The sequence below is a fragment of the Drosophila santomea genome, chromosome 3R (assembly GCF_016746245.2).
Source record: "Drosophila santomea strain STO CAGO 1482 chromosome 3R, Prin_Dsan_1.1, whole genome shotgun sequence".
Lineage (NCBI taxonomy): Eukaryota > Metazoa > Arthropoda > Insecta > Diptera > Drosophilidae > Drosophila > Drosophila santomea.
The window spans coordinates 16,317,964-16,330,555 of record NC_053019.2 but is presented as its reverse complement, the minus strand read 5'-3'; the positions used below and the strand labels follow the sequence as shown (position 1 = coordinate 16,330,555).

Here is a 12,592-nt window from a genome sequence, read left to right as displayed (position 1 = left end):
GCTTGTGCCACCCACTTTCTGATTTTGCCCGGGAAAAGTGGTAGTTTTCCAATCAGCAAATGCATTCAGTTTGAGCAGCCAGCTGTCCCGAGAAGGGGCGGTGGTGGGTGCTGGGGGCGTGGTCACATGTGGGCGCTTACTGCTAGCTTGAAACAATTGGGTGCTAATAATCCCCGGTTAATCTGGGTAAGTGTGTGTTTCTGGAGGGCATTGAAGCAAGGATTCTGACGGCAGACAAACCGCGCATCCTGTGGCATCCATCGATATAAAAGCCCGGCGAGGAGCATCAATACTTCAGACGCAATTGTGGTTCGAACGCGAAAGCAACTAGTCGAGTGTCCTGCGAACAGGACTAACTTCTGCGGAAACATGTTGCGCCTCCTGCTGCTGCCACTCTTCCTCTTCACGCTGTCCATGTGCATGGGCCAGACCTTCCAATACTCCCGGGGATGGACCAACGGCAAGAGGTCCTTCAACGCCGCACCACCCCTCCTGACCACCGGTCACCTCCATCGGGGCAGCGAGCTGGGACTCTCGGATCTCTACGATCTGCAGGATTGGAGCGGCGATCGCAGACTGGAGCGGTAAGTTTGGTCGAAAGAGTAACTCAAAACTGTCACATAATACGCTTTTTAAATCAATTGCATCTTACACAAAACCATTAAATTAAAATATGAAAAATATAATAAATATTAATAATAAATAAATTACTAATTTCTTAAAAAAGAGCTTTTTAATAAATATTTCCAAAGGATGAAAATAATAAAGCAATATTTCAAAATCCTCCCCCAGTTGTCTGTCGCAGCTCCAGCGTTCCCTGATTGCCAGAAACTGTGTCCTAGGATCGGACTTTAATGCCAACCGAGTGGATCCGGATCCCGAGAGCAGCGCCCATCCCAGACTTGGCAACATAAACAACGAGAATCCTTTGTACTCCAGTGCCAATGTGCCGAACAGACATCGCCAGTCGAATGAACTTCTCGAGGAGCTGAGTGCCGCTGGAGGAGCTTCGGCTGAGCCCAATGTGTTTGGAAAACATTAGCCACGATCCATTCGAGGTGGCCATTTGATATGAAACCTATTGTTAAACTAGCAAAAAATGCTACAAAAATGTAAAAAAAATTGTTTTAAATGATTAATAAATCAGAGGATTTTTATGAATTACTAAACTACCTCTTTTAATTTCCGAAATCAGTATTTTGATTGTATAGATAAAAGCAACGAATATGGTATTTAATTATTATTAAATAATCCTTTCTAACCTTTTTTAATATTTATTTATTTCATTTCATTACATTTTAAATAATTTAAAATTAGTTTTATAAAAGAAGGTTGACTGATTTGAGTTTAAGTTGAAAAGTTTCAGGTTCCATTCGTACTTTAAGATGAAAATTAGCAAAAATGTACTTTATAATATTTAATAAAAGCTACACAAGTATATGCTCTATAAATTTGTTGATTTACAATAAATATTATTATAAGCCTTGCCAAATAAATTTTCCATTTCAAATCTTTTTTAATTTAGTACTTTCCAGCACTGACTGAAAACATGCTAAAAAAAATATACCGAATTTGGTATAAATGAAATGAGGCTGCGTATACTAGGGGTGAAAGCAGATGCGCAATCTGGTAACACTAACCGACGCAAAAAGAAAGAACCAAAAAAGTTTGCGGAAAAGTGCAACAATTAATTTCCCCCGCCATCGAAATGCTGCCATGCATAAAGTCGATCGCATCCGATTGAAAATGCGCTGCTGCGTATGACGACAGTTTTCCGAACGAGGTGCATTTGCGGGAACTCACATTATTTTCCCTCTTTCTTTTTCCTTCTTTTGGTCTTCTTCCTCTTTCGCTCGCTTCGCACAACAACAATAACGACGACGTTTTTTCAGTGGCGAAAACTGTACGCAAGAGGGGCGAGAAGAGGAAAAAAGTGCAAGGCAGAGAGCGAGAGTAGGAGAGGAAGAAGGAAGAGGAGAAAAAAAAAACACACATGTAATGTGCAATTGTTTTATGAGTTCTGAGTTTATTTTGTTGTTTGTTTTTCGGTGGCCCTCAGGTAATTGCAGTTTGGTTTTTCCGCGTGTGCGTGTGCGTGTGAGAGGTAAAAACGCGTGTCCATAAAAACGCGCCAACGCCAAATCAAAAGCCAAGTAACTACCGCCCACCCAGCGATCACGCGGCCCAAACCCATTTTAAATGATAATGGTGCGAAGACGACAACGGCCCGCCAAGGAGACCACATCCTCTTCCTCTGGTGGTGCCTCCTCGGGATCGGGAATTCCTGTTGACCAAGCACTGCCACTAAATGTGGCGGGAAATCTGCTGGAGGATCAGTATTTTGCCAGCCCCAAGCGGAAAGACTGCCGTTTGATGAAGGTCACTCAAAATGGCCAACTGCCGGAAGCCACAATGATGGCACACAACAAAGACAACAAAGCGGGTCGCACAATAGGTGAGTGCGCCTCTCGCATTTTTTAGGTTAACTGTGGTGGCTAAAATACCCCTTTGTTTTTTAGGCGTTCCCTTGGCCACACGCTCACAAACTCGCACCATTGAGAACTTTTTCAAAGCCAATGCTGCCGCTAAAGATTTCCAAAAGACAATACACACAGGAGAGCAGCTGGATCTAGGAGAACAGGAGCTGAAACTTGACGACGAGGAGCTAAATGGACACATTAAACTTGATGACGAGGTGCTAAAGCTGGCAGACCAGCAGATAAATGAAAACCTTCCCTTTGCCGACGAAGTAGATGCCAAGGCAGAACAAAAACTTATGGATGAGGAACTGCAGCAGGTGGTGGAGGAGCTATTATTCGATGGCAGTTCCAGAGCCTCCTCAAATTCGCCCTGCTATCAACATGACATGGTGGCCATGCAGGAGATTCAACAGATCCCAGAAATTCCACACATCAAAAAGGTCGCAGAGCCGCACGAAGGACTGGGCTCTCTGGCCGACTTCCAGACACATCGCTCTGCGCTGAGGGACAGCCATAGTTCCACGCACAGCAGCAGCACCGACAACATCTTCCTGCAGGAGCCGGTACTGACCCTGGACATTGATCGCACGCCCACTAAAGCATCCAGCATAAAGATCAATCGGAGTTTTGAACTGGCCGGAGCCGTATTCTCATCACCTCCGTCGGTGCTAAACGCCTGTCTTAATGGGCGCTTCAATCAAATAGTAAGCCTGAATGGACAAAAGGAGCCGCTGGACGCGCCGCACTTCGATTTGGATCAACATGACAGTAGTTCCTGCGACAGCGGCGTGGCCTGCGGACTCACCGCCAATACAGAATCGCCAGCGGGGCAACCACGACGCAGAAAACCAGCCACACCGCATCGCATACTCTGCCCCTCGCCAATCAAAACGGCTTTGAAGGTAACTGGAGGTATTTGCAAGGTCGGATCTACGGACCCGTTGTCGCCACGCAAATCCCCTCGAAAACTGCCGGCCACTACAGCAGCGGTGGCCGCTTGCAAGTCGCGCCGAAGACTGAACCAGCCAAAGCCACAAGCGCCTTACCAGCCACAGCCACAGCTACAGAAACCACCGCCACGACAACAGCAGCAGCAGCAGGATGACATCGTCGTGGTGCTAGACGACGACGATGATGAAGAGGAGGACGAGGACGACGTTCGAGCTCTGCTCAAGGCTGCCGAAGAGCGCGAAAACCAGAACAAAGCACCAGCCACAGCGAACAGCAATAAAGCAGGCATGAAAGCCATGCTGAAGCCTGCGCCAGTGAAATCAAAAACCAAAAGCAAGGGGCCAACGAAGGGACAACCGCCACTGCCTTTGGCTGCCACCAACGGCAACCGTGAGATGACCGACTTCTTCCCTGTGCGAAGGAGTGTGCGCAAGACTAAGACGGCCGTCAAGGAGGAATGGATGCGGGGCTTGGAGCAAGCAGTGCTGGAGGAGCGCTGCGAGGGTCTCCAAGTACGCCACTTCATGGGCAAGGGAAGAGGAGTTGTCGCCGATCGGCCCTTCAAACGTAACGAGTTTGTGGTCGAGTATGTGGGAGATCTCATCTCTATAAGCGAGGCCGCGGAGCGGGAGAAACGCTATGCGCTGGACGAGAATGCTGGGTGCTATATGTACTACTTCAAGCACAAGACCCAGCAGTACTGCATCGATGCAACCGTGGACACCGGCAAGCTGGGGCGCCTTATCAATCACTCGCGGGCTGGTAACCTAATGACCAAAGTAGTACTTATCAAACAGCGGCCTCACCTCGTACTCCTGGCCAAGGACGACATCGAGCCGGGCGAGGAGCTGACCTACGACTACGGGGACCGATCCAAGGAGTCGCTATTGCACCATCCCTGGTTGGCCTTCTGAGGAAGAGCTCTCCAGGAGCTCGCGAAAGGGGATGCGGTACAGCCTTAAAACGAAGACTATTTACCATGTTCAGGGCAGAGAATCGTTAAAATAAGACCTGGGCTAAACTGGTTTTTGGCTCGAGGAACTCTTTCTTAGCTTTTATACGTAGATTGCCTTGCCTTGAACCACTGCAAAATTGTTTTCAGACCTCTTTCCATGTGATAAGTTGCCGGAATTTGATACATTTACAAAGTTTTATTACGAAAACCATAACAATATTGCAACCATTTATATTTTTGGTAAGACCAATTCAATCATTACGAATTCCGGCAACTTAAATCAGAATGGACAGAGATATTTGACACCGGTTCTGGGCATCCCCGAGCTTAGATCTTATTTGAGGAAAAGTATATAAACTGTTAGTTCAAAATATCATAACGGATAGCGATACCCGATACCCACACAACCCACACTCAAGGGTGGTTCCAGCCAGGGACGAAGAGTAATCAATGTAAATTCTAACAAGTTTGCCTCAGAAATAGGTCTAATGTCTAATGTCAATTTCAGTCTTTGGCATTACCAAAATAAGTTACAAATGAAGTTAATATTTCTCTTGGGTCAGTGAAATAACCGAAATTACCTATTAAGAACAAAATTTATCAAAAAGACCTAGACTATACAGATTGTAAATTGATATTAGACCCATGATCCCTAAAGCAAAATGCCTTTAAATTGTGCGATTACGATTCAACCCCAAAGACTCTTTATCGAAAGATCGATCGATCCACCCGTGCCCCCCACACACTCATGAGCATCTTTTTGGATTTGTTAGCGTTTCATTATGTTAGAGCAAGGCTACAATTTAAGGAGAGATGATAATAATAATAATGATAATAAAAACAACGCGCTTAAGCATTAAGGCATCTTAAGATAATTGAACGAAAATGAAAAAACTGTTGAACATTTAGAAGTGAGAGATGAGAGATGACAGATGATGATGTTAATGAACCCACGCATTCACATTGACAAAAATCGATCGTACACTATTTATATAGATATTTATATTAGATACATGTGTAATTTCTAACTATTACGTACTATTTACTGCCATAGAGCTATACACTCCCTCGCACCTGCCCCCAAAAACTCAGAATCGTTGATTTAAATCATTGCCACACTCATTAACTCACGAGGCTTCTCCAGGAGAGTAGTGGACTGCTGGACACCTAGTGCTTCGACTTACTGATAATCTCTCTACTTACACGCAGGTTTCAATCACACACTCATCGGTACACACACACAAAATATTAAATTGATAAATCACCTCGCCCCCGTGCCCCAAAAAAAATCCGGCATCGTTAGTTAATCGACTGAATTCAAATTTGTGTTGTCCCATATTTTACCCAGATTTCTGTATTTTTATGAATGCTCCAATATATTGAAGGATTTTGTTTTTCAAATAGGTTTATTTTAATCTGCGCATATCTTTTAATTATACAATATGGTAAATATATTTTAATACGTTCTAGTACATAGGTAATTCATTTATTTAAACCAAGCAGCAACCATCTATAATCATGTTCTTGTTTTAACCTTTTTTTTCATTGACTTAGCAAAATGAAACAAAACAAATGAAAATCTATTTGTAATTTACACTTAAGTCTAAAAACATATGATTACATCAAACACTTAGTTTTAGTTGATAATTGTTTATAATTTTCAGACACACACGCAACACACACACACACACAGACACATTCAACTTAAAGTGCGTAACATAAAGTAAAATAAATAAATGAAAACACATTAACACGAACAAAACAATAATCAAAAACTGGAGCGGATCGGGTTTCGTTTTCCAGCGATTTTCTGGAGATCATCATGGCAACCAGTCACACTCATTTACACACTTGGAATGCACGGGAGTTCTTCTATCAACTAACAAATCCTATTACATATACAACGTTAACTATGTTTGCTTGGTTAGTTCGCCGCTCCTCCAGCTTGTTAAGTACACAATATAGAAAAAGTTCGCATCAGGCGGGTTGGGTTTTCATCAATGTGGTGGCCGCATTCGCTTTGGAGTATTTTTAATGCTTAGGTTATGCAATAGGGGAAGTTCGCAAGTGGAATGCATTTCTAGGCTTTGCTGCAGATTAACTAATGATATTCCTCAGTTGGGCTACTGACTTCGATTGGGTTCTCTAAAGCTAAAATCATCATGGAACTAATAATTTTACATTTTTTAAACTAGGGCGGATTTTTAATTCATTGGACATATTTCTGAAATCTGTGTTGTTATTTTGTATCTTTTGTTTTGGTCATCTAAGATAAATCTTATGTAGTTATTTGATATGACCGCATAAAGATATTGCAGGCAAACAGCTGCATAAGCTTAAACCTTAAATTCTCGAAGAATTTCAGAAATATCCCTGTCTAATTTCACTGGGCTTTAATGAATAGTATGTTTAAAGTAAGGGTTGAAAACGGCGTAACTTTTTCTTTACAATTCTTCAAGAGTTATTAGACCTACTCAATGCGGAACCGATATAAAAATTTTTTTGAATTCTAAAAATATATTGAATGTTTTCCAAATTAATAAAATGTAGGAACAAGGTTTTGCCGCCATATTCTATAAAAATGAAGAATTTTCCAGGCATACAATTTTTTCGCTCTACAAAATATTCCTTTTGAAAACTATGATTTCTTTTCGTCAAAATGAAGTACAACATAAATTTAAAATCCAACTATTGCACAGAATGTTTACTTTTTGTTTCGCTCCAAATCCTGATTTACGCCTAAGACTACAACATGCATGCACAACAACAACAACAACAATTACGCCAACGACAACGTTAACAACAACGACAACAACATGGAACACAGCTTGTCTCAAACTGCATGTGTGTGACGGTTCGGATTATGGTGAATATCAGACGGATTCATAATACTGACTGGCTCCCCGCGAGGCACACGTCCATTGTCCTGTTTGCCTATGTGAGGATGGTGGCCTCCCCGCCGCCCAGTGGGCGTGGTGCGCCCACATGCGGACGCTGCTGCTGCTGCTGGAGCCGCCCAACGCCCACCCTCAGCTTCTTGTGTCATTTCTTGGTAGCGAAACTCGGTTTGGGAAGCGCACCCATGAAGGCACCAGCATTGGTGGGCAAGGCCGGTGCGACGAAGCTGAGATCGGGAATGAGGGAGATGCGTGGGGCCACCTTGGCGTTGCCGATTTGGAACTGCTGCCGCTGATGCTGCTGCTGGTAGGTGGCACCCACACCCAGTCCTCCAGGAACGGGCGCAGTCGAAAAGTCGTGCATGATGTGTATTTGCTGTGGAATGGCTGGCACATTGTTGTTATTGCTGCTGCTGCTGCTGCCGCTGCTGCCTTTGGGCACAAGATTGCTGTGGGTTTGCTGCTGATGCTGCTGTGCCTGGTACAAACTCAGGGGATTGTTGTAGAAGTTAGCGCTCTGCCAGGCACCGGAATTGAATTGGGGGGGAGCCGGTCGAGCAGGCGTAGTACTGCTCACAAAATCCGACCAATCATCTTCTTTGGGAGCAGCTGGTTTCCTAGTGTTGCTGTTGACGATATTATTGTTGTTAGCGATTGCGTTTTGCTGCGGTTGATGCGATTGCTGTTGGGTGACTGGAACAGAGACAAAATCCGACCACTCATCGTCTTCTTGAGGTTGCGACGGAGCTGGCGTGGAAGGCGCTGCTGGTTTCTTGGCCACTGAAGCGCTTATGGTGAGCGGTTTGGCCTGCGAGGAGAACAACTCCTCTATCCTGGCCATTTCCTCGGCATTTATGCTGGCCAGGGCATTGTCGCCCCATTCAATAGTTGCGGCTGGCTTCTTTGCCAACGGAATGGCTTGGGGCAGCAGAATAGCCGGACTGAGGATCATCTGTTCGCCAAAAGTGGGTGTATCCAGTCGTGACCTGGGCGCCGGCATAGATTGAAAATCACTGAAGTCGTCGTCTTCGGTCGTCTGTGGTGGCAACTGAAAGCTGCTGGCAGCACCATTGCCACTCAGTTTGCTGGGCGAATCCAGACCAAATGGTGGTTTGTACTCCACATCGCGATACTCCTTCTTGACCACCGTCTCATCGATGATAATGCCCGTCGCAGCCATCTCGTAGTCGAAATCAATGGGTGCTAGTGTGGTGGTCTTGGCCACCGCCGTATCCGATTTGGAGGGTGTGTAGATGTGGGTCTCCTTCAGCGGCACCGAATAGCTGGCCATCGAGCTGCCCACGATCTCCTCCTGAGCTGCCGCTACGCCCGGTGGAGTGCTCCTCAAATCAAACTGCTCCGGTTCCGACCGCTGCTGATGCAGCTGCTCACCGCCGTTGAGTTGGTGGGCAGGGCTGTCTGCTGGTAGAGCAGTCGGTAGCGTCGCTGCTGCTGCAGCAACAGCTGCTGCTGATGCCGCTGCTGTGGATTCAATATGGTTCGATTCGGGACTGGGCACTGCAGTTGGCTGGTAGCTATGACTATGTCGCTCTTCGCCGTCGGAATTGCTGCCGGAATTGCTACCGGAACCGTTGCCGGAGGACCCTTCCCCATGAGGCGGGCCAGTCCGCGTTTGAGTTTGGCTCGCCGTTGTTGCGGGGGCGTTTTCCAATCCTGTGCGAAGAAGAGAACACAATTACTCGGCTGTCATATGGAAAACTTTGAAAAGTATAAAGAAAATCAATTGGTTCTTAGGCTATAATCATCTGTTATGTTGCAGATAACTAATTAAACCACTGTGATAAAGAAAAGTTTAATCACTTTAATCATTATTATACTGTTGAATTTATATATCATCTTTTAGGCAATACAAGATGAATATAATCAGAAAATTGTTACATTTTGTTTAATATTTGTTTAGCGAGTTAAAGTAGCAACACAGCTGATGATGGCTTACTTTAGAGACAATATTTAGGTATTAGTATGAACTGTATCTAGCTAAGTAAAATGTGAAAATGAGGGGAACTCTTGGGTGGGCTTCAACTACTTGTGCTAGAACTGAGCTGGCTGAGATTGGATGCGTTGTGCCAAAGTAACAAGAACTGGGGAGCTGTGGAACTAGGGGAGCTGTGGATCGAGAGGACGGTACGGGTAGATAGAGAGATAGAGCTGAGAAGTATATAGAGAATCGGAACTGAACGAACCAAAAAGAGTGGAGAATCAACTACAACACACGCACAGAGCCAACGAAACTTACTAAAATCCAGCAAGGCGTCGTGAGCAGTGAGGTTTGTGTTAATTGTTATTGTCATTGTTGCATGATTGTTGTTTGGATTGTTAAGATTGTTATTAACGTTATTGTTGTTGTTGTTGTTGTTGCAGATGGTGGCAAAATGTGTGAGTGGTGGAGAGTGGTGCAAATCGATTGTCAAATTGTGATCGTTATGGGTCATCAAATCCATTACAGGTGGCATACAATCCAGTTGATCGACGGGGGCAGCACCATGATCGACGTTATCACCATTATCATCGTTGTTGTTATTGGTGTGGGAGTTAGAGGTAACAAGATTTATTTTATCAGCATTAGCCACCACCGTTAGTTGTTGGTCTAGTTGTTCCAATTGTAATGTCTGTACATGTGATTCTAAATACAATTTATCGTAAGGATAAACTTTTTTGATTGTTTGTTGAGATAGTTAGAAGTAATGTGGTCACAAGGAAAACAAGGCAAAACGAAAACCAATAAGAATATACAATATAGAAAGGAGCAGCCAATCGAACGGCAGGCCAATCCGGGAAGCGTGTGTCAATAGGATCGGGAAATAGGCAACGAAAAGCGTTTGAACGTAAAGCGAGCGTTAGGCGATAGGGTGGCAATTTCTCGATTTACGAAACTTGTGTAGCGGTTAATTTGCGGCAACTAAGTGGAGCAATCGCGCAGAGACTCTGATGACACTCACCCTGGTAGCTGGTGCTATTGGAAATGGGCTCCAAGACGCTTGCGGCGCCGGTCGATTGAGGTTTCAGCGGCTTCAGTGGATCAAAGCTCAGATTGGCAGCAAAACGGGGCATCGATGCGTTCCACTTGTCGCCGAAGAGCTGCAAGTTTACAAATCTTTAATATTTCAAAGCCTAAACGAATATGGATAGTATAACGTACTATATTCCTTGAATCGATGCCCAGCGATCGAACGAGGGCATGCCTCATTTCCGAACTGCTCCATTGGTAATCGAGAGCTTGGGCATGCTCTATGGCACCAAAGTTGAATCGCTGACACTGCGCCAAAGGTCTGCGATTGTCCACATTCTTGCTGTCCAGCTCCTTTGACTGCGGAAACATCATCTCAAGGACTGGCTTAACCCTTTCATCTATGCTTAGGTGCACAGCAGCTGGCGGCGGCGGCGGAGGTACGGAAACAGCAGCCACTACGGGCTCCGCAAAGTCCCCGAAATCATCATCATCTTCGCTTTGACCATGGTTTCCGTTTCCGTTCGCGGGCGTGGCAAACTCCTGAAAATCATCGAAGCCATCGTCCGGTTCCGTAGGCGCTAAATTAGAGGATTCTTCTGTGGGAGCAGCCGTCTTAACCTCTGAAGGTTTCGATTCCGTTGGGGAATCGATTGCTAAGGAAGGTGCCTCAAAGGCAGAGCTAGATAAAGCTGACGTTGAATATTCCTTGATTTCTAGCTGTGGTTCAGCCGCTGAGAAATCCGCAAAGTCACCAAAGTCATCATCATCGTCGTCTGCCTTTACGATTTCGGGAACAATTTCTCTGTGTACTACGTCTTTTGGCGTCGCTTCAAAGTTTGTAAATGGAAATGTATCACTATTTGCTGATTCACCCCATTCGTAAGGGGATTCCTCCTGACTTTGTGGATTTGATAAGCCTGAGCTTTGATTATTCAAAGGCTTTTCTAAGTTACTTGAACTTTCCGCACGGGCTTCCAAACTTCTAAAGCTTTCTTCTCGTTGGGGGGTATTCTCTACGTTTTCTTCTTTCCCTGGATCCACATTCTCCTCGAAGAAGGCTTCTCCATTTGGTTGTGTTGGCGTGGCCAGTACCTCTATGGCAAAGAAATCGACAGCTCCCTCGCGTATATATAGTTCTTTGGGCTTCTTTGGCGAGCACTCCTCGTCGCTGTCATCGGACACATCCTCCAGCATGACTTGGTGGCTGAGGACAAGGTTGTTGGCTTTGGTTGTTTGCATGGCCGGCGCAGCAGCTACACTTGGCTCCGCAACCGGTGAGAGCGTGGAGGCGGCGGAAACGCTTTCCGTGGAATAGAGACTTAGACTGTCCAGCTTAAGGGAGGGCACCTGCTCCTCCAGTTCCTCATCATCCAGTTCTAGGCTCAACGGAGGCGGCGTCGGCGGTGCTGATTCCTCGAAAACATCGTAATCCATCGTCTGTTTCACCTGGTAATTGAATGCCTCGGCGGTTTGTTTATTTTCCAGCAAATCCGGTGGCTTTTCTCGAAATTCCTCCACGGGATCTGGTGGTGGAGGTGGTTCTAAAAATTCAGATATTACGTGAGTATCAGTTTGGAATTCGATAAATATCTAAGCTTACCTTTCGAGCTGCTGACTAAGCCAAAATTTGAGTATTCGTCACCCTCGTCCAAATGGATTGTGGCTTGTAAACCGGAATCGTCGTCTTCCTCCCCAAAATCGATGGGCGGGGGTGTGCTGCAGAGCAGCGGGGGTACATTCACCATAATGCCAGCTGCAAGATTTAGTAAAAGGATCCCCTAAAATCGACTTCCTGCTTCAGCAGAAACAACAAAAAAACAGGGAACGGTTCGATCTACTATCCCTCTCGCTCCGCTTTATCACTGTGTGTATGGTGTGTGGTGTGTATGTGTGACGCAGGTGTGTAGGGTCTGCGCGTGTGTGTGTGTTAGCCACTCAAGGTCTGTGTTGGAATTTTCTTGTTAGCATTTAACACGCGTCAATTTTCATGTGTACTGCGATTTTGTCTAATTGCCGCCTTATTGGTGGCTCTGAAAACAGATGTGCCGAATTTGCAAGTCGCGTTTTATCTGCAATTAGCCATGTTTTCCAGAAAACAATACTTTTTTCCTCTGCCCTCAGTGTGAACGTTTAACTTTTGGCCATCCAACAGTGCTGAAAAACGTTGCGCAACTTTGATAACAAAATTTGAATCTAATCTTTTGCATTTTGTATTACTTATGATATCTATTAACCATAAGCCATGTGAAATGGTTATATTTTATATTAAACGGGTTTGTAGTAATTTTAAGTTATTTTAACTTTGTTTTCTGCCAGCATTTTGTTTTAACATTATTAG

At 45.0% G+C, this 12,592-nt stretch overlaps 3 protein-coding genes across 4 annotated transcripts; 2 read left to right on the top strand and 1 right to left on the bottom strand.

Moving 5' to 3' along the window:
• Positions 1-314: 314 nt before the first annotated feature.
• Positions 315-1,143, top strand: LOC120452237 (pro-corazonin). The gene is made up of 2 exons (XM_039636362.1): positions 315-584; positions 793-1,143. The coding sequence occupies exons 1-2, from the start codon at positions 370-372 to the stop codon at positions 1,040-1,042; spliced, it is 465 nt and encodes a 154-aa protein (XP_039492296.1). The 5' UTR covers positions 315-369; the 3' UTR covers positions 1,043-1,143.
• A 473-nt stretch (positions 1,144-1,616) lies between these two features.
• On the top strand, positions 1,617-5,858 carry LOC120452200 (histone-lysine N-methyltransferase PR-Set7). Its single transcript, XM_039636320.2, has 3 exons — positions 1,617-1,783; positions 2,060-2,455; positions 2,520-5,858. Exons 2-3 carry the CDS (start codon positions 2,200-2,202, stop codon positions 4,343-4,345), a joined length of 2,082 nt encoding a protein of 693 aa, XP_039492254.1. The 5' UTR covers positions 1,617-1,783; positions 2,060-2,199; the 3' UTR covers positions 4,346-5,858.
• Positions 5,859-7,011: 1,153 nt separating this feature from the next.
• LOC120452197 lies at positions 7,012-12,408 on the bottom strand. 2 transcript variants are annotated; one of them, XM_039636315.1, is made up of 5 exons: positions 11,855-12,408; positions 10,444-11,795; positions 10,244-10,382; positions 9,541-9,927; positions 7,012-8,957 (listed from the first exon to the last, which is right to left on the bottom strand). In XM_039636315.1, the coding sequence occupies exons 1-5, from the start codon at positions 11,997-11,999 to the stop codon at positions 7,429-7,431; spliced, it is 3,552 nt and encodes a 1,183-aa protein (XP_039492249.1). In that variant the 5' UTR covers positions 12,000-12,408; the 3' UTR covers positions 7,012-7,428. The 2 variants fall into 2 exon arrangements, with proteins under 2 accessions (XP_039492249.1, XP_039492248.1); XM_039636314.2 differs by lacking the exon at positions 9,541-9,927 and having other exon boundaries at positions 11,855-12,407.
• Between the last annotated feature and the right edge of the window lie 184 nt (positions 12,409-12,592).